The following is a 26,993-nucleotide window of genomic DNA, read 5'->3' as shown; positions in this document are numbered from 1 at the left end:
AGGCCAGTGCAGGTGAGGGTGCTTTTCCAGGTGGGGGAGGGGCTGGTAGAGTGGGAGAGGCCCAGGGGTCTGCAGGGAAGGAGGAGGAGCCACTGGGCTGAGCATGGCGGCCTAGCCGGATCTGGATAGGGTGGCCCTGGGTGCAGGGGCCAGGGCTTGCACGGTGCTCCTTGGGCTGTGTTGAGGGCACAGGGCCTGGGACTCGCCTTACCCAGGGCCAGAGGACGTGGGGTGTCTGGAACCAGGCGGCCCTCTGCTTCACGTTGGCCACCAGAGCCTCAGCATAGAGGTTGATGTTGGCTGGAGTGACGGGCTCACTCATGTTGGGGTACACCCCATCTGGGGGAGGCTTGGGGAAGACGGCCACGCCATTCCAGTAAAATCCTGACCTGTGTGAGGGCAGAAGGTAAGGGGAGAAGACATGAGCTCTGTGGACAGCCAGGGCTCATACCCAAGTCCCACATTCTCCCAGTCTTGGCACCTTGGCACATCATTTCACCCAGAGCCTGAAATCCCCCACTCCATGACGGATGGTGGGCCACAGAAGATTTGTTTGCTCATTCACGCAGGCCAACTTCTTGCCCATCAGACCCCGGGTCCCAGGACCTCAAAGAGGCCGGGGCCCCGGTAAGGCAAGTGAGGCCCTGGCCTAGGGCACAAAATTTATGGGGTTGCCTCAAATCTCAGTAGTTGAGATAAATGATATTTTAATGCAGTACTTTAAAAAATGAAAATTAATGCAAAAAACCCATGAGGAACAAAATGTCAGAGTTTTAAATAAAGACAGGCTCAGTATTTAACATCTTTCTCCGTTTGCCTTAGGCTGGGTGTGTGGAGAACCCCCAGTTAGTTAAGTGCCTTCCTTGCTCACACTGTGCAGCCTCAGGGTAACAGCTGTGGAACCCTTGTCTGGAGCTCTCCAACCTGGGCAGCCCCTTCCATCATTCCCACCTCTGTTTCTTTTACAGACAGGGTCTCGCTCTGTTGCCCAGGCTGGAGTGCAGTGATATGATCACGGCTCACTGCAGCCTCAACCTCCTGGGCTCAGGCCATCGCCTCAGCCTTCCCAGCAGCTGGGACTACCACCATGCTCGACTTATTTTTAAATTTTGTGTAGAGACGAGGTCTTGCTCTGTGGCCCAGGTTGGTCTCAAATTCCTGGGCTCAAGCAATCCTCCCACCTCGGCCTCCCAAAGCATTGGGATCACAGTCATCAGCCACCAGCAGTCACCTCTAGCCTCACCAAGCTTTAGTCTCCCTGGTAGACTGCGGAGCGGGTTGTTGTGAGGATTAAATGCAAGTCATTTATGGAAAGGAGCTAGAAACAGTGCTGGGCACAGAGGAGGGCTGACAAGCGGCAGGGACCGCTAACGATTCCCGGCCGGCGTTCTTCACTGCCTCTGCCTTGCCCATTGTCTTTCCTCTTCCAAGACAGGCTAAGCACCTGGCCAGGGCAGAGCGTGGATTTGAACCCAGGGCCGTCTGACTGCACAGAGACCAAGGCTGGCTGCTGCCACCATGTGGAGGCTGCGGAGCCGGTGGCCTCAATCCACCGCTGGCTCTACCATTTCTGCCAGCTGTGGGACCTGGGGTGGGCTGCCGTGCCTCGGTTTCTCCTTCTGTAAGATGGAGCACTCACAGCATCTCAGTCAGGGGACCGCTGCGAGGGTCTATGAGGTATCACAGGGAGAATGCTTGGAACAGGCCCTGGCTCCTGGTGGGTGCTCGAAATAGCGAGCCAGGAACGTGCATGTGGGCTCACTGCCTACCCTCTCTGCCCCCAGGGGGTCCTGGTCCATGGCTCCATACTCCTGGTCCCCACTCAGTCTTCACCCAAAGCCTTCTGGGGAAGAAGGTGTACAGTGAGGCTAAAATCCTATGTGCTTCTTGACATCTGAGCCTTGAAGGCCCCCAGGGGTCTAGGAGTCCCCTGCTGTCACCTGATAGCTTCCACCAGCAGAAAAGTCCTCTTGTCTAGCTCTTCCACTATCAGTTGGACCAGCTGCACCCCACCTGGTCCTCCACACAACAGTTTCCACCTCCCTGCCAGCTGGTGAAATTATTCAGATGAGCCACTCACGTCCTCTGCAGGAGCCGGAGGGCACCTGCCCCCTTGCTGCTACACAGCTGCCCCTACGTGTTCAGTCTGCTCCACAGTGCACGCCCAAGGGGCCTTGGCGTGCGCGATGTGAGCTGTGATTGTATGTGACAAAGAGAAACTGCTGTGGATGTCACCTGTGCTGGGTAGGGTGCTGTGTATTCAACCATCTACCATTTAGGGTGAGGACCCCTCCCTCACCATGGGGTGAATAGGAGGTGATTGGACAGGAGTAGCTCTGCAAGACAAGGATGAGCAGTGATGTATTCCTGGGGCTCTGCAGGCCCCTTCCCTCTCCCACTCTTCCAGGCTTTTTTTTTTTTTTTTTTTTTTTTTTTTGAGATGGAGTCTCATTCTGTCACCCAGGCTGGAGCGCGGTCACAATCTTGGCTCACTGCAACCTCCACCTTGCGGGTTCAAGTGATTCTTCTGCCCCAGCCTCCCGAGTAGCTGAGATCACAGGCACTGCTGCCACACCTGGCTAATTTTTGTATTTTTAGTAGAGACAGAGTTTTACCAGGTTGGCCAGGCTGGTCTCAAACTCCTGACCTCAAGTGACCCACCTGCCTCGGCCTCCCAAAGTGCTGGGATTACAGGCATGAGGCAGCGCACCCAGTGAAGATCTCATCCTTTAAACAATCCTCTGTTGGGACAGTGACTCATAACAAGAAGCAATTCGGAGTCACACAGAACTGGAGTCAAATCCTGCCTCCCCTACTTACCAGCTGGGTGACCCTGATCTGGTCACTTACCCTCTCTGAACCTCAGTTTCCACATCTGTAAAATGGGGTTGATAACCCCACCCACTCTGTTGGGGAGGCTTAAGAATGGGAAACCATGTGTGGAAATGCTTAAGGAGCTCTTGTCAAAAACTGCAGAATAGGGCTGGGCACGGTGGCTCACGCCTGTAATCCCAGCACTTTGGGAGGCCGAGGCAGGTGGATCATCTCAGGTCAGGAGTTTGAGACCAGCCTAGATAACACGGTGAAACTCCGTCTCTACTAAAAAGACAAAAATTAGCTGGGCGTGGTGGTGGGCGCCTGTAATCCCAGCTACTCAGGAGGCTAAGGCAAAAGAATCGCTTGAATCCAGGAGGCGGAGGTTGCCGTGAGCCGAGATCGCGCCACTGCACTCCAGGCTGGGCGACAGAGCGGAACCACTTGTCTTAAACAAACAAACAAACAAAAACAAAACTGCAGAAGAGCTGCAGGGGCTGGGCAGACCCTGCTGTCAGATCCCAAAGGCACTGCGGAAGGGCACGTACCTATTGGAGAAAGGGATGTGGGACGGGGTGCAGTAGCTGTACTGGTCCATGATGTGCGTGAAGATTTCCTGCCGCTCTGAGAGGGATGGGGACCCTCGCCACACGAACTGCAGCCCCTGCAAACCGAGGAGGAGAGTGAGGCTGGAGGGGCCATGTGGCTGCCCCAGCTCCACTTCCCTGAGCCCCATCTGGGTGTCTCCTGCTTGTCCTCACCTCCGCCCTCCCTCAGTGGTTCAGGGATGAGATCTCCCCTGCTGTTTCCTGTCTAAGACTGGCTGTGGGATTTGCCCTCTGGAAGCCGTGCTCATTCACCCCACGCACTCCTCAATGCAGGATTTTCTCTGCCAAAGCCTGTAGAATCAGCACCTTCTAACTCTGCTTGAGTGCCCGCAGGTGCAGGAAGCTCATTACTTCTCACCAAGTGTGCAGTTTATTTTTTATTTTTTATTGAGACGGAGTCTCACTCTGTCGCCCACCCTGGAGTGCAGTGGCACAATCTTGGCTCACTGAAATCTTCACCTCCCGGGTTCAAGCGACTGTCCTGCCTCAGTCTCCCAAGTAGCTGGGATTACAGGCGCCTGCTACCATGCCTGGCTAAGTTTTGTATTTTTAGTAGAGACGGGGTTTCGCCATGTTGGCCAGGCTGGTTTCGAACTCTTGACCTCATGTGATCCGCCTGCCTCACTCAGCCTCCCAAAGGGCTGGGATTACAGGTGTGAGCCACTGTGCCCAGCCGGAAATGGGGTCTTTACAGAAGTAATCAAGTTAAAATGAGTTCATTAGGGTGGGTCCTAATACAATAGGATGGGTGTCCTTAGAAAAAGGGAAAATTGAGACACAGACATGCACACAGGGAAGATGATACGGGGCATTGGGAGAAGCGGGACATCCACAAGCCAAGGAGAGAGGCCTGGAGCAGCCCCTTCCCTCGCACCTTCAGAGGGAGTGTGACCCTGCCGACACCTTGACCCTGGACATGCAGCCTCCAGAACCATGGGACAATATGTTTCTATTGCTTAAGTCACCAGTCTGTAGTCCTTTGTTATGGCAGCCCCAGCAAATGATTACACCATCCCATAAGGTTGCTGTGAGGGTTAAAAGAAATGCAGGATGAAGCTGGGCACCAGTGGCTCCCACCTGTAATACCAGCACTTTGGGAGGCTGAGGTGGGTGGATAGCTTGAGACCAGGAGTTTGAGACCAGCCTGGCCAACGTGGTGAAACCCCGTCTCTACAAGAAACACACAAAAAATTTAGCTGGGTGTGGTGGCGCTCACCTGTAATCCCAGCTAATTGAGGGGCTGAGGCACAAGAATCGTTTGAACCCGGGAGGCAGAGTTTATAGTGAGCTGAGATTGTGCCACTGCATTCCAGCCTGGGCGACAGAGCAAGACCCTGTCTCGAAGAAAGAAAGAAAAGGAAAGAAAGAAAGAGAGAGAGAGAGAGAGAGAGAGAGAGGGAGGGAGGGAGGGAGGGGGAGAGGGGGAGAGAGAGAGAGAGAGAGAGAAAGAAAAGAAAGAAAAAGAAAGAAAGAAAGAAAGAAAGAAAGAAAGAAAGAAAGAAAGAAAGAGGGAGGGAGGGAGGGAGGGAAGGAAGGAAGGAAGGAGAGAAAGAGAGATAGAGAGAGAGAAAGAGAGATAGAGAGAAAAAGAGAGAGAAAGGGAGAGAAAGAGAGAGAGAAAGAGAGAAGGAAGGAAGGAGGAAAGAAGGAAAGAAGAAGGAAAGAAGAAGGAAAAAGGAAAGCAAGCAAGCAAGCAAGCAAAGAAAAGCAAAGCAAAGAAAAGAAAAAGAAATGAAGGATGAGTAGGGCCTGGTACCAGGCCTGGCACTCCCAAGGGCACAACCGAAGGCAGCGTCTACCATGGTTGTTGTTGCTACTTAAGTCTTGTAACAGTTGCCCACACACCTGAAGAATCACAGCGTCTCTGCTAACTGTTCTCCCAGCTAAACACGACCTGCCATTCCTCTGGTTGTCAACCGCTGCTTACTGAGTGCCATTCTGCTCTAGTCCCTGTGGGAGGCCCACAGAAGGGGTCAGCCCTGCCTCAGGCCCAGCTGATGGGGATAGGGGTCTGGAAGCAGGAGGCAGCCAAACTGTGCCTGCAGCTCTGTGAGAAGCTGGGCCTACAGGGACGGGGGGTCCTCCTGGTGGGGGAGACGACAAGAGCAAAGGTTAGGGGACAGCCCCGTGGTCTATGCAGCTGCCAAGAATTCCCGAACACTCTGGCATAGAGCAGCAGCTTTCTACCATGCTCTGATCCAAGGAAGGAAGGGAGGAGCAGTTGCTGGGCGGCAGCAGACGCGGCACACCACTCACCCGGGTCTCCTGCATGGCTGCCTTCAGGTCGTAGTCGATCCGGGAGCCGAGGTGGGCGTTGAAGCCCGCCAGCGCGAATAGGGTGGGGGTTGTGGCAGAGGCGCCAAATGGGTCAACGTGCCAGGAGAACTGTGGCCGGATCCCAAATGTTTCATAGAGAAACCCGTGTCCTTCTGCAAAGACAGCATCACCCTGCTGGTGCCTGGAGGGTGGACCTGTGCCTCCCGGCCCCACGCTCACCCAGGGGAACCTGCCTGTCCAGTGGGTTGCAGTGCCAGCTACTGGGCCAGGCAGGGTCATGCTGAACCGAAGAGGTGAGGGTGTTAATTATTAACTTTTAATCATGGTGAAGTACATATAACATACAATTTACCACCTTAATCATTTCTAAGTGCATAGTTGAGTAGTGTTAGTACATTCACACTGTTATACAACCACCACCACCATCCCTTTCCAGAACGTTCTCCTCTTCCCAAATTGAAGCTCTTGCCCTCATTAAACACTAACTCCCTAGGCCCCTCCCCAAGCCCCTAGCACCCCCATTCTACTCCCTGACTCCATGAATTTGACAACTCTAGATACCAGTGGAATCACACAGCATTAGTCCTTCTGTGACTGACGTATTTCACTCTGCGTAATGTCCTTAAGGTTCCTGCATGTTACAGCATGTGCAGGGGTGAGGATTTTTGTGTGAACTTGGATAGAGCACTGATTTTGATGATGCGATGGAGGTCTCGGACATCACCAACAATAAAAGGTTAAAAGTGAACTTCAAACCTAAGTGTGTGGTGGTTCAAAAGATGTCCAAGCCTAGCAATGTGGCTCATGCCTATAATCCTGGCACTTTGGGAGGTTGAGGTGGGAGGACTGCTTGAGCCCAGGAGTTTGAGACCAGCCTGGGCAGTAGAGTGAGACCCCATCTCTACACATGCACACAAACTTAAAAAAAATTAGCCCGGCGTGGTGGCACATGTCTGTAGTCCCAGGTACTTGGGAGGCTGAGGTGGGAGGATCACTTGAGCTCAGGAGGTTGAGGCTGCAGTGAGCCGGGATCCCACCACTGCACTTCAGCCTGGGTGACAGAGTGAGACTGTCTCAAACAAACAAACCAAAAAACAAACAAACAAAAAAGAAAAGACATCCATAAATCATTGCTACTTCTTCAAGAGATAAGGCTTAGGGCCTAGAGGGCGGCCAGACTCAGTGACTCACTTCTAACAAACATAAGGAGGCAGAAGTGCCTGTGTGTCCCTGAGGCAAGAAGGTGCAGGGCATGCAGCTTCTACTGTGGCCGCTCTTGCCTGCTCTCCTGGGTCACTGCTCTGGGAGGCCAGCTGCTGTGCCATGAGCAGTCACACAGCAAGGAACCAAGGCCTCCTCTCATAGCCACAGAAGCCAGCCTGGAGTAGACCCTCCAGCCCCAGTCCAGCCCTCAGATGACACTGCCCCATCTGACTCCTTGATAGCAACTTCTCAAGAGGTCCTGAGCCAGAACCCCCTCGCTAAGCCACTCCTGAGCTCCTCACCCATAGGAGCTGTAGATTCAAAATGCTTGTTTTCAGAAGCCCCTGAGTTTGGGGGCAATTTACTACATGGAGATAGATCATGAATACAAAGGGCTCCATGCCAGAATCACCCAACCATTCATTTATTCATTTATTACTTAAGAGCCACCATAGTAAACCAGATATTGGGTTCAGTGGTGCCGGGAGAAAGAAAACCCCAGACTTGTATAAGGCATTGATTAATGTTCCCCAAGTCCTTCCCCGAAATATAATCTTTTTAACACCTTGAGAGATGGGTGTTATAATCCACACTTTAAGACTGGTGAACAACACCTCAGAGAACTCTCGTAACTGATCTAGAGTCAAACTGCCTTTCACTGATGAACTCGAAGTCCTGGGGACCCTGGCTGAGGCTCAGACGATGCCTGGGATGCGGGGACTGAGCAGCGGTCAGACCCATGAGTAAGGCCAAGACAGGGCAGGGGGTGACTGTGGGAGGTGAGGGGTGGGGCTGGCGTCAGGTGCACAGCGGAGGTGACAGGGGATCAGAGGGAGCTTGGACTAGGATGTGGGCGGACGCTGTGCATGTGTAAGCAGAGAGGATGGAGAAGGAGCAGCTAGAGGGTCGGGGGAGCACAGGGGGAGTGCTAGCTGCAGGATGAAGGAGGGCAACAGCACCGCACTGAGAGGAACCAGGAGCTCTGGAAGGTGCGGCCTCGCACCAGACAGGGCGGCCAGTGGGGGCAGGCTGAAGGCTGCCAAGTCAGCACCCCTTCTTCACTGGCAGAACCTTCCCTCTGTTCAGGGGGCACCATGCCCAGCCTCAAGGGATGAATCACAGTTGATCTAAGCCAAATGTGGCACGCTCACTCCCTCCTGTCAGATATTTGTTCCCTCAGTCTGTCTGCCAGCTGGAGGAGCATTGTTAAGTAATGAACTGGGTGGGAGGCCATCAAGCTGAGCCGGCTCCAGGCCTCGGGTTCCTCCGTCAGCAAACCCAAATCCAACTCAGCGTAAACAGGAAAACAGAACTTAAGCTTGACCCGTCGGAAACTGCCAACCAACCTCTAACGAGGGACTGTTCACTGTAGGCACACGTTTTCTTTGTCTTACTTCCAGGAGCACCTTATAGAAGTTTCTCCCTCATATGCCCTTAGTGGAGCCCTGAACGGCTTACAGTCTAGTACCTCCTGATTCAGGAATCACTGTTGGTTCAAATAAATGCTAACATTTTAGCATGTCTAAGTTTATCCAACAGAACGGACCATGGGTATAGAAAGCCCCCTCTCTTCCTTTTACTGCCTTGAATGTGGTGTCTGGTAACATGATGCCTGAAGCTATGGCAGCCATCTTGTGACCACAAGGGTAAGGACATGAGAATCACAGATATCAAGGTACTGCAGAACCAGTCCCAAACTATCCCCATCTTGTTAAGTAAACAGTAAATGTTCTTAAGACTCAAGTCGCTTTGTTACAAGTAGTTAGACAAGCATGAGTTGGGCAGGGGAGGGCTCTTCCCCCACCCACTAGGAATGTTGGGTGATGGTTTGGCAATTATCACATTGCCTCTCTAAAAGTAACAAATTGGCAGCCAGCACTAGGGAGAGGGCATTTCCTGATGGTCCACACCTGTTGCACTAACGTGTTAATTGAATGCAGGTGCCAGGGAGACACAACGTCCCAGGCATGTGGATTAAGACACAAAATGGCCGAGTTTGACCTTCCACGGGCACTCCACTGGAAAAGGGAAGAAAGTGTCAGATAGGCATGCGTGCAATTTCCTAAACACACTGCGTGTGCTTACCTCCCAAGGGTAAGGAGGTCACTGTGCGTGTAGGTAGCCCAGCCTAAGGGAAGAATCACGGGAAAGGGGGCCAACATATAAAGTCCTAGGATCAAGGATCAACACAGCACTTGACCTTCACGTGCCCACTTGGGACTCTTCCAAGCATACTTTCCTTTCTTTCTTGTTTTAAAGCTTTTTAAAATAAACTTCCACTTCTGCTCTGAAACATGCCTCAGTCTTGTTTTCTGCCTTATGCCCCTCAGTTGAATTCTTTCTTCTGAGGAGGCAAGAATTGAGGTTGCTGCAGACCTGTACAGATTAGCTGCTGGTAACTTGGGTACCTTCCACCAGTAACAGCTTTACTGAGGTTTTCTGGCCCTCTGGCAGAAAGCATTCCTGAGACTTCAGGGTGATTCATGACCAAAACTGTTAACTGGCCTCTGATATACATTTTGTCCTTCTTCCTTTTAGTATCAGAACCACACACTCCTTCTTGGTTTCAGCAGGGCACATGGACTCCCAGCCAGAGACTACATTCCCCAACCTCCTTTGCAACTGGTAGAGATCACATGATACCACTTTGGCCAATGGGCTGTGAGCAAAATAACAGAGTCTATTCCCCAGCAGTCCCTGCAGTTGAGGGAGGCCATGTGACTAAGTTCTGGCCAATGGAAATGTGAGGAGTGATATGGGCAGGTTCTAGGTCGCCTTTTACAAGTAAGCTGCCTGCCCTGGCTCCACCATTCCCTATCCCCTAGTTGCTGGAAGGACAACTGAATGGGGTGAGCCAGCCTAGACTGCAACTCAGGCAGGAAACACTGTGGGGGATGGCTGAGCATCAAGATGGAAGCAACCTGGATCCCTGGGTCACTCCATGGAGCAGAGCCACCCAATCACCAGAGTGGCCTGCACTGCAGACTTCCACAGGAAAGAAACACATTTTCCTTCTTGTTGGAGTCACTTGGTCTCTGTTCAACCTGCTGAACCAATATCCTCACCAGCGTAATGACCAGGCCACAAGGAAGCTCACTAGCATGTGGAGGGCAGAGGCCAGGCTGCAGGGGCTGAGGGTGAAGTAGTGGGAGGTGGTGGGGGGTGAGGGGGTGGTGAGAATAAATGTCACTACAGCCTGAGCTGGAGGGGCTTGCTTTACAATCATGTTGAGATCAGGAGTTCAAGACTAGCCTGGGCAACATAGTGGACCTCATCTTAAAAAAAAAAAAATTTGAAGAGACAATTTAAGTGTGTTTTTAATACTGCTGGGGGCCGGGCTTGGTGGCTAACGTCTGTAATCCTAGGATTTTGGGAGGCCAAGTTGGGCGGATCACTTGAAGTCAGGAGTTCAAGACCAGCCTGGCCAACATGGTGAAATCCCCATCTTTACTAAAAATATGAAAATTAGCTGGGCATAGTGGTGCATGCCTGTACTCCCAGCTACCCAGGAGGCTGAGGCATGAGAATTGCTTGAACCCGCAAGGCAGAGATTGCAGTGAGCCGAGATTGCACCACCGCACTCCAGCCTGAGTGACAGAGTGAGACCCTGTCTAATAACAAAAACAACAACAACGACAACACTGCTGGAAGGAGGCAGGCAGACAAGAGAAGGTAGAAGAGAGTCTGTGACACAGGAGAGGGATCGCTGATTGAGTGGGAGGGGAGTGGGGTTGGGGTACAGGGCTTAGAGCTTGGGTTTGAATGGCCAGGACAGCAGTGGTCATCCAGCATGGCCCAAGGTGTCTCCTTGATTCTCGCTTGGACCCTGTGCCTCTCAGCACCTCTGAGGCGGGAGCTGGGCTCTCTCCCCTCAGGATAGGGGTGGGGGGTTCTTTCCTTCTGGCACCTGCCACTCTGCTGGGCCTCCGCTAAACATCCCAGCTGGGAAGGTGTCCCCTCAGGGAGGGGCATGAAAGCTCTTACCCCCGGGGGCTGCTGCCCACACCCAGCTTTTCCCTGTCACTGCAGTGCTGGGAACAAATGCTTTTCCCCTCACTAGAAATGTCACATCTAAAATTAAGGTGGTGTTGGCGTGCCTGCCGGGAGCAGGAGTTGGGGAGGTAAAGGCTGGAAAGGTGAGCTCACGGGCAGGCCCGACGTCCCAGGCCCTGGCGGGCAGCCAGGCGTGGGTCTTGGTTGAGGAGATGCTTTGGCACCCCAGATACCCCAAGAAGAAGGTTAGAGGTCTAGAGGCTGCGCCAGCCTGATCCTGTCTTCCTTTGCTGTCCAGGGCCTGTCCCGAGGCAGGGGCTCCACCAAGGTGAGATGGAGATGAAGGGCCTGGAAGCAGTGAGGGGTGATCCAGCCTCTCTCACTCCAACATATCTGAGACAACCAGCCCAATGTGGACATAATTCACAGCCAGAATGCCTGGCACATCTGAGATGGGCGGTCTGAAAAGGCCACCCAGAGAGTCCGATACACATACTCTTCCCCTGCCCTAGGGACTACAGGTTCAGGAAAGAGCCCAGGCCAGGCACACGTGGGCTTGAGCGCCAGTTCTGCTACCTACTGCATACAAATCCCGCACCTCTCTGTACCTCAGTTTCCTCGTCTGTCAAATGGGGCTATGAATAGTACCACCTGCTACCAGGCTGTTCTGAGGCAACTAAGAGCACATGGGAAAGCGCTTGGCTCAGTCACGAGGGAGAGGGGCTCAGCCACAAGTAACCTTCCCGACTTGGCCGGGCTAGTGTTGGATCTGGGTCCCATCACTTAGCTGGCGATGGGCACATTTTGATAGCATTTGAGCCTCAAACTTCTTTACGAATAAGCATTTGTAAGATTACCCATCTACCAGATTGCCCTGAGGACTGAAAAAAACACGTGTACATCTTGTACCTAGAACAAGGTGGTTATCATGAAAGGAACCCACATGTCTGTCTCCTGAGAGCCCCATGAGCTTGGACAGGTTTGGAAATGGAGCCTCACAGCATCCGCTCTCTCTCGTGTCTCCGGGGGCTCTTCCTGCCCCAGAGCGACACAGCCTGAGGTTCCCTGGGGCTTCCAGTTGCCAGGGCAGACCTTCAGGGTCAGCACTGGGGTATCAGCACTTAAGCATGGTGGGCTGAGGCCAGAGGCGAGGTACCCCAGCGGTGGGTACCCTCAGGGCAGGGCAGTTCAGCGCCCACCCCTTGCCCAGCCTTGCCCAGTGAGCAGTGCTCTGGGCCAGATCCTATGCTGGGTGCTGAGATGAGTCAGATGGGGGTCCCTGCCAGGGGCATCTTGAGGTTCAGTGGTTAGTGGGGGAGGAGACACAGAACTGCAGAGACTCAGAGATTTCCCAAGGGAGGGGCTTCTCGCTGTGTCTTGAGGAGGAGGGTGGAGAACGAGGGGGAGCACTGCGTGAAATGGCACAGGTAAGAAACGGCCCCAGAGCCTCCTCGCTGGCACGGGGCAGGAGGCAGGTGGGGGACACGCCTACAGCGTCACATGTGCCCTGGCAGTGGGTCTGTGAGGGGGTGTGGGGGAAGTCTGTTGGGATGGATCTCTTGCCCATACTTCACACGGGGGAGTGAAAGAGCAGGGGCTGTGGAGTCAGGGAGCCACAGCAGGCGGCTGAGGGCAAGGTGCTCATTCTGAGCCTCGCTCTCCTCCCCCGTGACCTCTGGGCCTGTGAGGATGCATGGGGACAGGAAGGGGCTGAGCTCCTGGCCGCAGGAGGAGCTCTGTCTGTAGGGCTGTGTCCATCACGCCTCCTTCTCATGGAAGGGCAAGTCTAGGGCTTGAGCAAAGTCCAGATATAAGGCAATAAGAAACTGAGACAGGGGAACACTCCAGATTACAGAAGAGAAAAGGGAGAGTGCCAAAAACATCCTTTGACAACATTGCGCTCCGCCTGGATGTTCTACAAATGGGGAAATCAGGGCCCACGCTGTAGTGGAGTGACTGTGGACTTGGAGCTTCAGTCCCTAGGCCTGGACTCAAGTCCGGGCCATCTGCCCTGGAGAGAGTCACTGCATTTCTTTGGGTCTCAGTTTCTACATCTGCAAAATGAGACTGGGCATCACCATGCCTCACCATCAGCCTGCCATTAGGATTGGCTGGGGTGTCACTGTGAAAGGCATCTGGTAAGCGGTGAGTAGAGTGCCCCACAGCACCGTGGGTGCTGGTGCTGAGGACAGTGGACACGATGGTGACCCGGTCGTGGTGGTGGTGGTGATGACTGTGGAGGTGATGGTAGTAATGGATGTGGTGATGGTGGTGGTGACAGTGATGGGTAGTGATGGTGGTGATCATGGTGATAGTGTTTGGGGGATGGTGGTGGTGATGGTAGTGGTAGTAATGGTCATTGTAGTAGTGAAGATGATGGTGGTGATGGTAGTGGTAGTAACGAGAGCAGTAGTGGTGGTCATAGTGGTGGTGAAGGGGGGTGGTGGTGGTGGTGGTGGTGGTGGTAGTTGTGGTGGTGGTGATGGTGGTGGTGGTGGTGGTAGTGATGATGATGGTGGCAGTGGTGGTGGTGGTGACAGTAGTGATGGTGGTGGTGTGCTGGTGATGGTAGTGGTAGTGATGGTCTTTGTGGTGGTGAAGGGTGGTGGTAGTGATGGTGGTGGTAGCAGTGGTGGTGGTGATGGTTGTAGTGATGGTCATTGTGGTGGTAAAGGGTGGTGACAGTGATGGTGGTGGTGGTGGCAGTGGTGGTGGTGGTAGCAGTGGTGGTGGTGATGGTAGTGGTAGTGATGGTCACTGTGGTGGTGAAGGGTGGTAATGGTGGTGGTGGTGGTAGTGGTGGTGATGGTAGTGGTAGTGATGGTCACTGTGGTGGTGAAGGGTGATGGTGGTGGTGGTGGTGGTGGTGGTGGTAGTGGTAATGATGGTCATTGTGGTGGTAAAGGGTGGTGGTGATGGTGGTGGTGGTGGTAGTGGTAATGATGGTCATTGTGGTGGTAAAGGGTGGTGGTGATGGTGGTGGTGGTGGTAGTGGTAATGATGGCCATTGTGGTGGTAAAGGGTGGTGGTGATGGTGGTGGTAGCAGTGGTGGTGGTGGTGGTAGTGGTAGTGATGGTCACTGTGGTGGTGAAGGGTGGTGATGGTGGTGGTGGTGGTGGTAGTGGTAGTGATGGTCACTGTGGTGGTGAAGGGTGGTGGTGGTGGTGGTGGTAGTGGTAGTGATGGTCACTGTGGTGGTGAAGGGTGGTGATGGTGGTGGTGGTGGTGGTAGTGGTAGTGATGGTCACTGTGGTGGTGAAGGGTGGTGATGGTGGTGGTGGTGGTGGTAGTGGTAGTGGTAGTGGTAATGATGGTCATTGTGGTGGTAAAGGGTGGTGGTGATGGTGGTGGTAGTGGTGGTGGTGGTGGTAGTGGTAATGATGGTCATTGTGTGGTAAAGGGTGGTGGTGATGGTGGTGGTGGTGGTGGTAGTGGTAGTGGTAGTGGTAATGATGGTCATTGTGGTGGTAAAGGGTGGTGGTGATGGTGGTGGTGGTGGTGGTAGTGGTAATGATGGTCATTGTGGTGGTAAAGGGTGGTGGTGATGGTGGTGGTGGTGGTAGTGGTAATGATGGTCATTGTGGTGGTAAAGGGTGGTGGTGATGGTGGTGGTGGTGGTAGTGGTAATGATGGCCATTGTGGTGGTAAAGGGTGGTGGTGATGGTGGTGGTAGCAGTGGTGGTGGTGGTGGTAGTGGTAGTGATGGTCACTGTGGTGGTGAAGGGTGGTGATGGTGGTGGTGGTGGTGGTAGTGGTAGTGATGGTCACTGTGGTGGTGAAGGGTGGTGATGGTGGTGGTGGTGGTGGTAGTGGTAGTGATGGTCACTGTGGTGGTGAAGGGTGGTGATGGTGGTGGTGGTGGTGGTAGTGGTAGTGGTAGTGGTAATGATGGTCATTGTGGTGGTAAAGGGTGGTGGTGATGGTGGTGGTAGTGGTGGTGGTGGTGGTAGTGGTAATGATGGTCATTGTGGTGGTAAAGGGTGGTGGTGATGGTGGTGGTGGTGGTGGTAGTGGTAGTGGTAGTGGTAATGATGGTCATTGTGGTGGTAAAGGGTGGTGGTGATGGTGGTGGTAGTGGTGGTGGTGGTGGTAGTGGTAATGATGGTCATTGTGGTGGTAAAGGGTGGTGGTGATGGTGGTGGTGGTGGTGGTAGTGGTAGTGGTAATGATGGTCATTGTGGTGGTAAAGGGTGGTGGTGATGGTGGTGGTAGTGGTGGTGGTGGTGGTAGTGGTAATGATGGTCATTGTGGTGGTAAAGGGTGGTGGTGATGGTGGTGGTGGTGGTAGTGGTAGTGGTAGTGGTAATGATGGTCATTGTGGTGGTAAAGGGTGGTGACAGTGATGGTGGTGGTGGTGGCAGTGGTGGTGGTGATGGTAGTGGTAGTGATGGTCACTGTGGTGGTGAAGGATGGTGGTGGTGGTGGTAGTGGTAGTGATGGTCACTGTGGTGGTGAAGGGTGGTGATGGTGGTGGTGGTGGTGGTGGTGGTGGTGGTGGTGGTGGTAGTGGTAATGATGGTCATTGTGGTAGTAAAGGGTGGTAGTGGTGGTGGTGGTGGTAGTAGTTATGGTCATTGTGATGCTGAAGGTGGTAGTGGTAGTAATAATGAAGGTGGTGATTGTGATGGAAGGCAGCAAACATTTACTGAGCGTTTACTAGGGAACCCACATCCTACCAAAGTGCTTTATTTGAATTATCCCAATTTAATAGTCACAACAACCCTTTGAGGTTGGTATTACCATCAAACTCATTTTATCTATGAGGAAACTGAAGTTACATTCCTTTCCAGGGTCACAGAGGAGGGAATTGGCAGAGCCAGGATATATTGAGACCATCTGACTCCAGAATCCATGCTCTTAACCCCCATGTTCAACTTCCTCAGTGAGGCATGAATACGGCACTAGCAAATCACTGTTTTCACTGGTTAACATTCCCCCACCCCACTAAGAGGGGCAGACAGAGCTCAGAACCTGGGGGTTCTGATACCGTGTCCCAGTGCCACTGGAGGTCCTGAGGGACCCCGGGTGCAGGGTAGGGTGGCCAAACCTGTGAGCTGCAGGATCTGGTCATCAAGGTGCGTCACGGCCTCGTCATGCATGACCTGGCCTCCGATGACAAATTCCAGGCGTCCTTCCTCCAGGAGCTGGCGGACCTTGACATGGGCAGGCAGAGAGCAAAAAGCCAGTTACAGCTCCTGAGCATGGCTGGGTCTGTGGGGGACACGCTTACAGTGCCACTCCCCACCCTTGCTTACTCTGCAAAAGCAGGGCAGTGTCTGTCCTGGTCCACACTGTGTCTCTACCACGTGGAAATCATGCAGCCCTCACGGGGCATTTGAGATATTGTATATATAAGATTTGCTTAAATCTTATTTTATTAAATAATTCGAAACTTTAGAAAAGTTTCAGAAATAGAACAAAGAGCTCCCATATCCTTTCCCAGGGTTCACTCATCATTACCATTTTTAACCTATTTGCTTAACACCCCCGTCTCTACACACATAACACCTTTATTCCACCTTTGCTGCTAACCAAGTTAGCAACAGCATGCCCTTGACGCTACACACTTCAGTATGTGTACACACAGCTGTTTACAGACGGTGCCTTTGGTTTGTTTCTTAAGGTGCACTATTTGTAGATCATTCACTCAACAAATGTTAAGTGAGTACCTAGTACACACCGGCACTGTTCAGGCACTGGGGGTTCAGCAGTGAATGAAGCAGGCAAAAATTCCTGCCTCCAGGGAGCCCCGCCACAAGTTTCCTGCCCAGGTCTTCACTGGGCCATGCAGTGAAGGGCTAGGAGACAGACCACTGCGTTTGGTGGGGTCCACCTGAAGAAGCATGGGCCACCCACAGGATACCCTGGAAAGGCCTGCCTCGAGTCAGGCATGCCTGGCCCAGAATCCCACCTGCCCCTTACAAGCTGTGTGACCACAGGCCAGTAGCCTGCCCTCTCTGAACCTGGAACGTCTCTTTAACTCGAGGTAACAACCCCACTATCTGGCAGCATCAAGTGGCCATTGGATGTCCGGCTCCTTCCCGTGACTCTGGTGGGACCTGGTGGACACCCTGCTCTCTCTTCTTGGCTTCACTCCCTTGAGCAAGTCGCTTGGCATCTCTGAAGTTTATGTTCAGCAACTGTTCTGAAGGCAGGTGGATACCGGGGAGGAAACTAAGAACCCCGGAATATCGTCCTGGGTGCTCACACCAGGGCTTCATTCTTGGCATGACCTCTCTGCAATGGGGCGGTCACCCCCGCTTAATGGAAGTGGAATGTGCGGTTCGCAGAGGCTAGTTGTGTCCCCCGGTGCGGGGGCAGGATGGGACCCAGGCTACCTCACTGTGCAGCGGGGACTCTGACTCTCCACCCTGTATGAAGTAACCTGCTGCCTACCCTCGAACCACAGGGACTGTCACAACCTCATCAAGGGTCATCAGACCCCGGGCCCAGGGGTCCAGGCAGCTAACACAAATAAGAGAAGAGGGTAAGGGCTCAGGGACACCTGGGATGCCTGGTGTCAGGAGGCACTGCTGACTTAGTGCCAGCTGGCACGGAAGTGCACACCTGGGTTGCCAGAGCTGGCAGTTTTTTCAAGAATAGACAGAAATTCAGGATTAAATTGAAAGCAGTCTCTCCCAGGCATGGAAGTGACCATAAACCTTGATCTAAACAAGGCTTGTGAACAGCCCGGTGGGGTTTTGGCCCTGTGGTTTACGCCAGCCTGGCCATGGCCCTGGCTAGAACTGCCCCATTGAGTTTTCTGCCTGGGTCTTCACCAGGCCACTGGGCCAGCTGAGTCACCTGGTGACCTCATTACCTGGTGTTTCTGCTGGTCCGAGGCGACGCCATCCCACCACAGCCGGAAAAACTCCTGCTCTACAGCGATGAACCGGCGCTGCTGGCCGCGAGCCAGCTCTTCCACCACTGAGGTGTAGACATTGGCGGCGTACGCCTGCATGCTTTCCTGGGGGAGGGGACAGCATCACACCAGCCCCGGTCCAACACGACCAAGTGTCCCTGGGGCCCCTGGCATTCGCTGGGTGTGTCTGCACAGAGTTGGGGGCTCTGCCCTTCCTTCCCTGCTGCTCACTCACCACACAGCTATTAGGCACCCGTTCCACACCAGGCTCTCTCCACTGGATGGGATCACGCTCTCCTGGGGGAGAGGGACGGGGAAACAGACACCCTGCATGGGCAGAGACACGTGCCCTCCCACCCCAGGGGTCAGGGACAGCTTCCCAGAGGGGTGAGCAAGCTGGGCCCTGAGTGTGCAATTGGGGGGGGCTGGGCCCTAAGTGTGCCATTGAGGGGCAGCACAGGAAAGTCTTAGAGCCCAGTGGGGGTGTGGTCCAGTGACCCCAAAGGGGCCTGCTGGGTCTGAAATGATGAAAGCTGGTGCTGAGAGGAGGAGCTCTCCAGGCTGTCCCTGAGGTCTAGCTGTCTGCCTCCCCAAGGCTGGGAGCTCCAAGGACCAGAGCTGCGGTGTGTTCCCGTCCGAGTCCCCAGGGCCCTGCACTCGGGGTGCCCACAGAGGGCTTAAATTAATGGAAGGAGAACTGAGCAGGGAGCCAGGAGGCGTGGGACTTATTCCCGGGTGACCTTGGGCAAGGCACCAACCCTCTCTGGGCTTCGGTTTCCTCCTCTGGAAACTGGCTGTAGTGGGCATGCTTCCCCTACCCTTCACAGATGGGGAAACTGAGACTCAGGGACCAAAGCCCCTCGCCCAAGATCCTGAGCACAACCAGGAGGTGACCACAGGTCCACCTTCACCCCTGTCCTAGGGGGCGGAGGACGCTGAGCTGGCCTCCAATATTCAGCCCCGCAGGGGACCAGCCCAGCCCCTTCCCAGCAGGCACCTGACATCCACCTGCTCTGAAGCCAGCCCCACCCTCTCCTGCTCCAGGCTTCCCTGGGAAATGGGTTACTGCTGTCAACCCCCACGCCCCTCCCCAGCCGGGAATGCGGGGGCCCCTCCAATCTGCAACACCCTCCAGAAGGGGTAATGGGGGTTCAGAGGCAGGAAGTCACTGGCTCGAAGTTAGCGACGCAACCAGTCAATAGCAGCGTGGGGTCCTGAACCCACTGAGCCTCCTTCTGCGCCGGCATCGGGCCCCGGGACACAAACCCACACTTGGATTCCGCGGGGAGAGGGAAGCTGCAGCCTCGGGGGCGCGCGGGGCGTCGTCGGCACCTACCTGCACAGTGTAGACCCAGCCCACGTCCATGTGGCTGTGGGGCACCACGAAGGCCTGGATGGGGTCGGCGGACTGGACCCCCGGCGGTCGCAACAATAGCAGCGGTGCCAGTAGCGGCAGCCAGCGAAGCGGCCCCATCCCTGCGGCCGGCCGGGAAGGAGCCTGGCCCACTTCCGGGTCCGCGAGGGGCGGAGCGACCGCGTGGGCGGGGACCCGGCCCATTGGCTGCGGGCGGGGGCGGGGCCCATTGGCTGCAGGCTGGACGCCCACCCCAGGAAGCGCGGGAAGGGTGAGCTGGAGGCGCGGGGCCCGCGGCGGGCAGGGCGCCTGCTCTTTGCGGTTTAGCTTTCCATCCCCGTCTCCAGCTTCCTGGCCTTCCCCCCGTCCAGCCTTTCAGCCCCATCTCCCCCAAGCCTGCCAGATCTCCCCCATCCAGAGGAGACCCCTCCTCGCCCAAAGCCCACACTCTGGTGGTGCCTCTTGGAGCCTGTGCCTCTTCGCAATACCTGCATCCCGCCCTCTGGACTCGGCTCCAGGATTCAGAGACTGCCGTGCAAAATTCAGCTCAGCATGCACCCTGTGAGCTCTGCCACCAGGAACCTTCCCTGACGACCCTTTCCCTCCTCTCCCTCGCGTCGAAACCCCCATCTGGGCGGCACCATGGGGGACTTGTTATGGGACTGTCTCCTTTTTTTTTTGGACAGGGTCTCACTGTCTCCCAGGCCGGAGTGCAGTGGCGCGATCAGGGCTCACTGCAGCCTTGACCTCCTGGGCTCAAGTGATCCTCCCACCTTGGTCTCCTGAGTAGCTGGGACCACAGGCGCGCACTGCCCCGCCCAGCTAATTAAAAAAAAAAATTGTAGACATGGCGGCCTCACTATGTTGCCCAGGCTGGTCCCAAATTCCTGGGCTCAAGCGATCCTCCTGCCTCCGCCTCCCAAAGTGCTGGGATTACAGGCATAAACCACCATGCCTGGCTCAACTGTCTCCATTTTAAGGAGGATAACTGGCTTTCAGAGATAGTTCCTGACTTGTCCGAGATCACGCAGTTAGTGGAGGAGCCAAGACAAGCTTTCTGGGTTACTGGATGGTGACCTGGGGGGACATGGGTAACCTCCTGAGCCTCAGTGAAATGGGGCAGATAGAGGAGCTGTGAACGAAGTGAGGATGCACCCAGGCTGAGAGCGTGAGCACAGCACCCCTTGCCTGCATTCAAGGGAGGTGCGGTCACCTTGGTGCAGCCTGTTGGGGACTGTTGTCTGGAGCCAGCCCTGTCCACTATTCCCTGCCCCAGAAAGCAAGGGTCTGTGGCTTAGGGTTTACCGTCTGAGAACCACATGGCTGTGCCCCTGCCTGGCATTTTCTAGCGGAGCGAGAGCTGCAGCTCTGAGCAAAAGTGCTGGTCCTCTTGCCCGTTCATGTAACAAATGGAAACCGAGAACAGGTTTTCCAAGCAGGTCTGCCTCCTCCTTCTGTCCTTAGGACCCCTGCATCCCCATAACCTCAGGTCAGCTGCTCTGAGCCTGATGTGGACAGTACTCACTAACACATATCCCCATGGCCAGCCAGGCTCACAGCTGGACTCCACTCGCCAGCCTCTGCAACCAGGTGCGGCCATGTGGCTAAGTGCTAGGCAATGGGTGGGGGCGGGAGCTGAGCTCCTCTTCCAGGCTGGCCCCTAACAACCTCCTGTGGGTGAGCCCTGCTCTCTTTCTCACCCACTGCCCCAGTGGAGGGCACTCCGAGGACCTCAGGGAGGTCAGAGCCACCAATGGAGGCTCTGAAGAACCACATGGAACTATGAGGAACCCAAAGAGCTGTGACAAGAGGGAGAAATAAGCTTTAATTGGGTTAAGCCACTGAGTTTATCAATAAGGCAGTGTCACAATCTTTGGCAGACTGTATTTGCCAAAGATGGGCTCCACGACATTACCCACCCCCCCCAAGCTCTTTATGGGATTTGGTTGACAAGAAAAACCGTACTCTGTAAAATATCTCAAAAGGTTTATTCTAAGCCAAATATGAGTGGCCATGGACTATGACACAGCCTCAGGAGGTCCTGAGAACAGGTGCCCAAGGTGGTTGGGCTATAGCTTTATACATTTTATGGGGACAGAAGTTACAGGCAAAGACATGAATCAATACATGTAAAGTATACATTGGTTTGGCCCAGAAAGGTGGGACATCTTGAAGTGGGTGGGTGGTGCTTCCAGGTCAGAGGAGGATTCAAAGACTTCCTGACTGGCAATTGGTTAAACGAGTCAAGCTTTACCTGAAGAGTTGGAGTCAGCAGAAAGGAATGCTTGAGTTAAGACAACGGGGATGTGGAAGCTAAGGTTCTTGTTATGTAGATGAAGCCTCCAGTTAGCAGGCTTCAGACAGAATAGATGTGCAAGTCTCCTGGGACCTTAAAAGGTATCAGACTCTCTGGAAAAGAGCTAGTAAGGGAAGGAGATTCTCTACAGAATGCAAGTTTCCCCCACAAGAGATGACTTTGCAAGGCCATTTCAAATTATATCAAAGAAAATTTATTTTGGGGTAAAATACTTTGATTTCCTTTGGGGCCTGCTCTCTGTCGTGTGTTGCTATACTAGAGTCACGTTACAGTTGGTATCTGATTGCTACAAAGGGTGTTCTGTCAGTCTTAGGAGGATCTCTATGTTAACGTTAATGCTGGTCAGTTGTGCCAAAACTTAAAGGGAGGAGGCTGTAATGAGGCGTGTATGACCCCCCACTTCCCATCATGGCCTGAACTAGTTTTTTTGTTTTTTTTGGGGTCCCCTTGGCCAACAGGGGGTCCATTCTGTCAGTTGGGGCTTGTAATTTTATTTTTGGTTTACAATATGATCTTGACCTTCTTCCCTTTGGGAGATAGGGTCTTTGTCTCCTCCCACTGAATCTTGTTTATTTATTGTTTTTTATTTTATTAATTTTTGTTTTTTAGAGATAGTCTTGCTCTGTTGCCCAGGCCAGAGTGCAGTGGTGGACTCCTAACTTACTTCAGCCTCAAACTCCTAGGCTCAGGTGATCCTCCTGTTTCAGCCTCCTGAGTAGCTGAGACCACAGGTATGTGCCATCTTGCCTGGCTAATGAAAACTTTTAAAAAAATTTTAGATATAATATCTTGTTATGTTGCCCCAGCTGATCTTGAACTCCTGGGCTCAAGGCATCCTCCCACCATCACCTCGCAAAGTGCTGAAATTATAGGTGCATGCCACCATGTCCAACTAATTTTTCTTTTCTTTTTTGTGGACAAGATCTCTCTGTGTTGCCCAGGCTGGTCTGAAACTCCTAGCCTCAAGAGATCCTCCTAAAGTGTTGGGATTACATGCATGAGCTGCCTTGCCTGGCCCATGGGTGGGCTTGTGACACACTTATGACAAAGAGAATGTAGTGAAAGTGGTACTGTGTGACTTCCATGACATCCATGTTCACTGGAACACTCATGCGTGGAGGCCTGAGTTGCCCTGTCAGCAGTCCAACTACCCTGAGGCCACCACGCTGTGAGGAAGCCCAACCAACCCACATGGGGCAGACCACATGGAACAGCTCAAGATCACCATGCCGTTTCAGCTCCAGCCCCCCATCTGACTACAACCACATGTGAGACCTCATGTCATTTTCTCTCCCGCCCACTGTATCACAGCTGTGTAGGTTTCATTTGTACTTTCCTCAAGGCTCTTGCATGAGCTCTTGCTTCACTTAGTCTCAGGCTTGAAGCTGATACTCACAACCCTCTTCTGAATTACTCGTTCAGATCCCTTTCACCCTCAACTAGACCCATGCTGGACTAGATAGCTTACCTGGTGGGTTGCCCCAGATCCTCACCCCAGTGAGATTGAGCCCCTGGTGACCATTCCCTTCTTGAACCATAGCTGCTCACTTGCCTATTTGCTGACTACATCAGGTGAAAGAGTCCTGAGAGACACCCATGTGGGTGGCACACAGTCTTCTCTGCTTCCATTGTGTGACAGCAACCTTACCTCCTCTGATGGTTCAGGTCAACTGCCCCTGCTTGATGGGTGACTCTTCCTCTGCCTACTGGTGTCTTGACATGAGTAGCCTGGCGTGACTGGTGTTGCTTGGTGGAAGCATTCGCCTTTGGAAACCAGAACCTCCGAATCTGCAAACTCCACAGATGTGTGGACATGAAGCACAAATTCTCCAAGTAGGTCACTGAGAGTGATGCTAAATGAGGCTATTCCTGCTTCCATTCTTTGATTCTTAGGTCCAGGTATTTTACCTACTGGGGACACCGTGTACTGGTCATTGACTTGGGGTGTACATACACCTTGGAGGATGGTGCCCTTGCTTCACAGGTGGCACCTCCAAGCTGGTGCTGTGGCTGAGCCTTCAACTGGCCACTCCATTCCCCCATCAGCCAGCAGTCTCTGGGTGGTACAGCACATAATGGGACCAGTAGACACCATGGGTGTGCCTGCGGTTGCCCCTCTTTTGCTGTGAAGTGGAGCCCTTGGCCCGATGTGATGTTACACCCTCGTTTTGGGCTCTAATACTGGAGCAAGCCAGCCACCATGTCATGAGGACTCTCGAGCCATCTGTGGAGCGGCCCACCTAGGGAGGAATGGAGACCTCCCACCAATAGCTGGCACTGTCCTGCCAGCCTGGGCGTGAGTGCCTTGGAAGCAGGCCCTCCAGCCCAGGCCCGGCCATTCCCGAGGACATTCTGACTGCAACCTCAGGGAGGCCCATGAGGCAGCAACACACAGTGAAACCACCCTGGATTCTTCACCTGCAGACACCGGGGTAATCATAAACATCTATTGCTGCTTTCAGTCACACTTCTTGAAATATTTGGGTATTTTCCCCTAGTGTCTGGTTACCTGAGTCAGTGAGCATCAGTCCTGTTGGGGAAGGAGTAGGGGATTCCCATAGGCCTTTGTCACGATGTTGCAGAGTCCTTCTTCCTGGGAACACGCTTTTCCCTTCAGTGGATGGGATTTGAATTTGAAAACTGGCTCAGGTCTGGACACTGGGCAAGGGATCAGGATTTCTCTTTGGGGTGGCTGCTCTCAGCCTCCTAACCCAGTCTGCCTTGATTTGTCCAGAGAGGATGGGCCAAGTCTCACCTGTGTCAGCCATCCATCTATCTTGCCCCTAGGGTGCTTCTTTCTCTCTCTCTTTCTTTCTTTCTTTCTTTCTTTCTTTCTTTCTTTCTTTCTTTCTTTCTTTCTTTCTTTCTTTCTTTCTTTCTTTCTTTCTTTCTTTCTTTCTTTCTTCTCTCTCTCTCTCTCTCTCTCTCTCTTTCTTTCTTTCTTTCTTTCTTTCTTTCTTTCTTTCTTTCTTTCTTTCTTTCGTCTTTCTTCTTTCTTTCCTCTCTTTCTTTTCCTTTCTCTCTTCCCCCTTCCTTCCTTCCTTCCTTCCTTCCTTCCTTCCTTCCTTCCTTCCCTCCCTCCCTCCCTCCCTCCCTCCCTCCCTCCTTCCTTCCTTCCTTCCTTCCTTCCTTCCTTCCTTTCTCTCTCTTCTTTCCTCTCTCTTTCTTTCTTTCTTTCTCTTTCTTTCTTTTCCTTTCTCTCTCTTTCCCCTTCCTTCCTTCCTTTCTCCCCCTCTCCTTTTTTTCTTTGTCTGTCTTTCTTTCTTTCCTTCTTTCTTACTTTCTTTCCTTCTTTCTTTATTTCCCCTTTCTTTCTTTTTCTTTCTCTCTTTCTCCTTCCTTCCTTTCTCCCCTTCCTTCCTTCCTTCCTTCCTTCCTTCCTTCCTTCCTTCCTTCCTTCCTCTCTCTCTCTCTCTTTCTTCTTTCTTTTTTTTCGGAATTTCACTCTTGTTGCCCAGGGTGGAGTGCACTGGCATGATCATGGCTCACTGCAACCTCCACCTCCCATGTTCAAGCAATTCTCCTGCCTCAGCCTACCGAGTAGCTGAGATTACAGGCACCCACAACCATGCCCAGCTAATTTTTTTTTTTTTTTAAGTAGAGATGGGGTTTCACCATGTTGGCCAGGTTGGTCTTGAACTCCTGACCTCAGGTGATCCACCTGCCTCAGCCTTTCAAAGTGCTGGGATTATAGGCATGAGCCACCACACCTGGCCAGGTGCCATTTTCTATCAAGCATCTCCATGGCTCGCCGTGGACCTCACTGCGTTCCAGCCTTGATGCTTGTTAAAGTGATTGCACTGACCTTGCTTCTGGTGGTTTGGCGCGTGCTCCCAGCCCTTTATTTCTGGACCCTCTTATTCCCAGCACTCTCAGCAAGCCTCGTTCTGTAATGGCACCTCCCACCACCCACCTTGGCCTATGGCAGACAGCCCTACCCCTGAGCTACCTGGTGAAGCCAGTGCCGGGTCAATGGGACGTCCTTGGTGGTGTCTTGTGGAATGCTGTCACCCAGTGGGTTTTCTGTCTACTCCGGTCCATGCCCACTTCTCTGTCTTTTGATCCCTTCTTCTATCATCTGCCATCTTTCTCCAAGTTTCAAGAGCCACTTCAGCAGTGCGTTAGCACTGTCTCCTGCTGTTAAATCCGGCGTGACTGGTGTCTTAGTCATCTTGGGCTGCCATAAGAAGAAACCACAGACTGCATGAGAGACAGAGAGACAGACAGAGAGAGAGAGAGGGAATGAGATCTGGTGTCTTTTCCTCCTTTTCTAAGGATACCAGCCTTATCAGGTTAGGGTCTCACCCTGATGACCTCATTTCACCTTAATCACCTCCTTATAGGCCCTATCTCCAAATACAGTCACATTGGGGGTTAGAGCTTCCACCTATGAATTTTTGGGGGGATAAAATAGAGTCCATAACAACGGGAGAAGGCCCCCATATCACGAGCTCCTCCTGCCCTTGATCCAGTCCCAAGAGCACTGTCCCACCTCCACTGCTCCATGCTGGCTGGGTCCATAGCTCCTTCAGGGTATAGTCTTGTCCTCCCTGGCTGGTCCAGCATGTCCACAGGTGGGTGTGGTTGTGACTTAACCCCAGTAATGAATCTGGTGGCCGGCACAGGTTGTAGGTGGATTCTGAGGGCAGGATGTTTGGTCTTCCACGTTGAAGGCTGCGGTATCATCTTTCGGCAAGGAGAGGCTGTTATCCTCTGAGGGAGGACTTGGGCACTTCTGCAGGCCCAGGGGGTCCAGGTAAATCTGGGGAACCACAATTGGAGACTGTGCATTCACTCAGACATCTCATCATGCTCTTCTTGGAGTCCCACTCCTTTGTGATCAGGGCTGGAAGCTTGGCATTGCAGACCTGATAGGACTGGGGACCTGACCTACTTTGCAGCTGCCCTCTTCATAACTAAGCCCTGGGTTGGTTCTTGCCTTTTTTTTTTTTTTTTTTTGAGACAGAGTTTTTGCTCTTGTCGCCCAGGCTGGAGTGCAGTGGCGCAATCTCACTGCAACCTCCACCTCCCGAGTTCAAGCAATCCTCCTGCCTCAGCCTCCTGTGTAGCTGGGATCACAGGTGCCTGCCATCATGCCTGGCTAATTTTTGTATTTTTAGTAGAGATGGAGTTTCACGCTGTTGGCCTGGCTGGTCTTGAACTCCTGACCTCAGGTGATCTGCCCCCCTCAACCTCCCAACGTGCTGGGATTACAGGCGTGAACCATGACACCCGACGGGGATCACATTTCAACCTGAGATTTGAAGGGGGCAAATATCCAAACTCCATCAGGAGGGTAGGGTAGTGGGTACAGTTTTTAATTGGGTACAATTTAAAGGGGTGCAGTTTTAAATAGCAAAATCCACATTGAGAAAGGGACATCTGAGCAGGAGGTGCGGAAGAGGGCGGTGTGGATATCTGGGGACCAAGCTTACCAAACTTACTGGGCAGCAGTCACGGTAAGTGCAAAGGCCCTGAAGCAGGACCATGCCTGGTAAGCTCAGGAGCCAGCAAGGAGGTCCCTGTAGCTGGAATGGAGGGAACCAGGGGAAGAAAAACAGGAG

General features: G+C 53.3%; 1 protein-coding gene across 2 annotated transcripts in view; it reads right to left on the bottom strand.

Annotated features, from left to right (window-relative positions):
* MAN2B2 (mannosidase alpha class 2B member 2) overlaps positions 1–19,274 on the bottom strand; it is a 47,140-nt gene extending 27,866 nt beyond the window's left edge. For both annotated transcript variants that reach the window (XR_502415.3, XM_008017971.3), the window contains exons 1-6: positions 19,095–19,274; positions 17,717–17,863; positions 15,944–16,049; positions 5,679–5,851; positions 3,363–3,478; positions 212–389 (exon numbers count right to left, since the gene is read on the bottom strand). Coding sequence is in view for 1 of the 2 variants with exons in the window: in XM_008017971.3 (XP_008016162.3) it covers positions 212–389; positions 3,363–3,478; positions 5,679–5,851; positions 15,944–16,049; positions 17,717–17,863; positions 19,095–19,232 (858 nt within the window). In the remaining variant the exon portion in view is untranslated. The remainder of the gene's footprint in view (positions 1–211; positions 390–3,362; positions 3,479–5,678; positions 5,852–15,943; positions 16,050–17,716; positions 17,864–19,094) is intronic.
* Between the last annotated feature and the right edge of the window lie 7,719 nt (positions 19,275–26,993).

Source organism: Chlorocebus sabaeus, chromosome 27 (assembly GCF_047675955.1).
Source record: "Chlorocebus sabaeus isolate Y175 chromosome 27, mChlSab1.0.hap1, whole genome shotgun sequence".
Taxonomy (NCBI): domain Eukaryota; kingdom Metazoa; phylum Chordata; class Mammalia; order Primates; family Cercopithecidae; genus Chlorocebus; species Chlorocebus sabaeus.
This window is presented reverse-complemented; position numbering and strand designations above follow the sequence as displayed.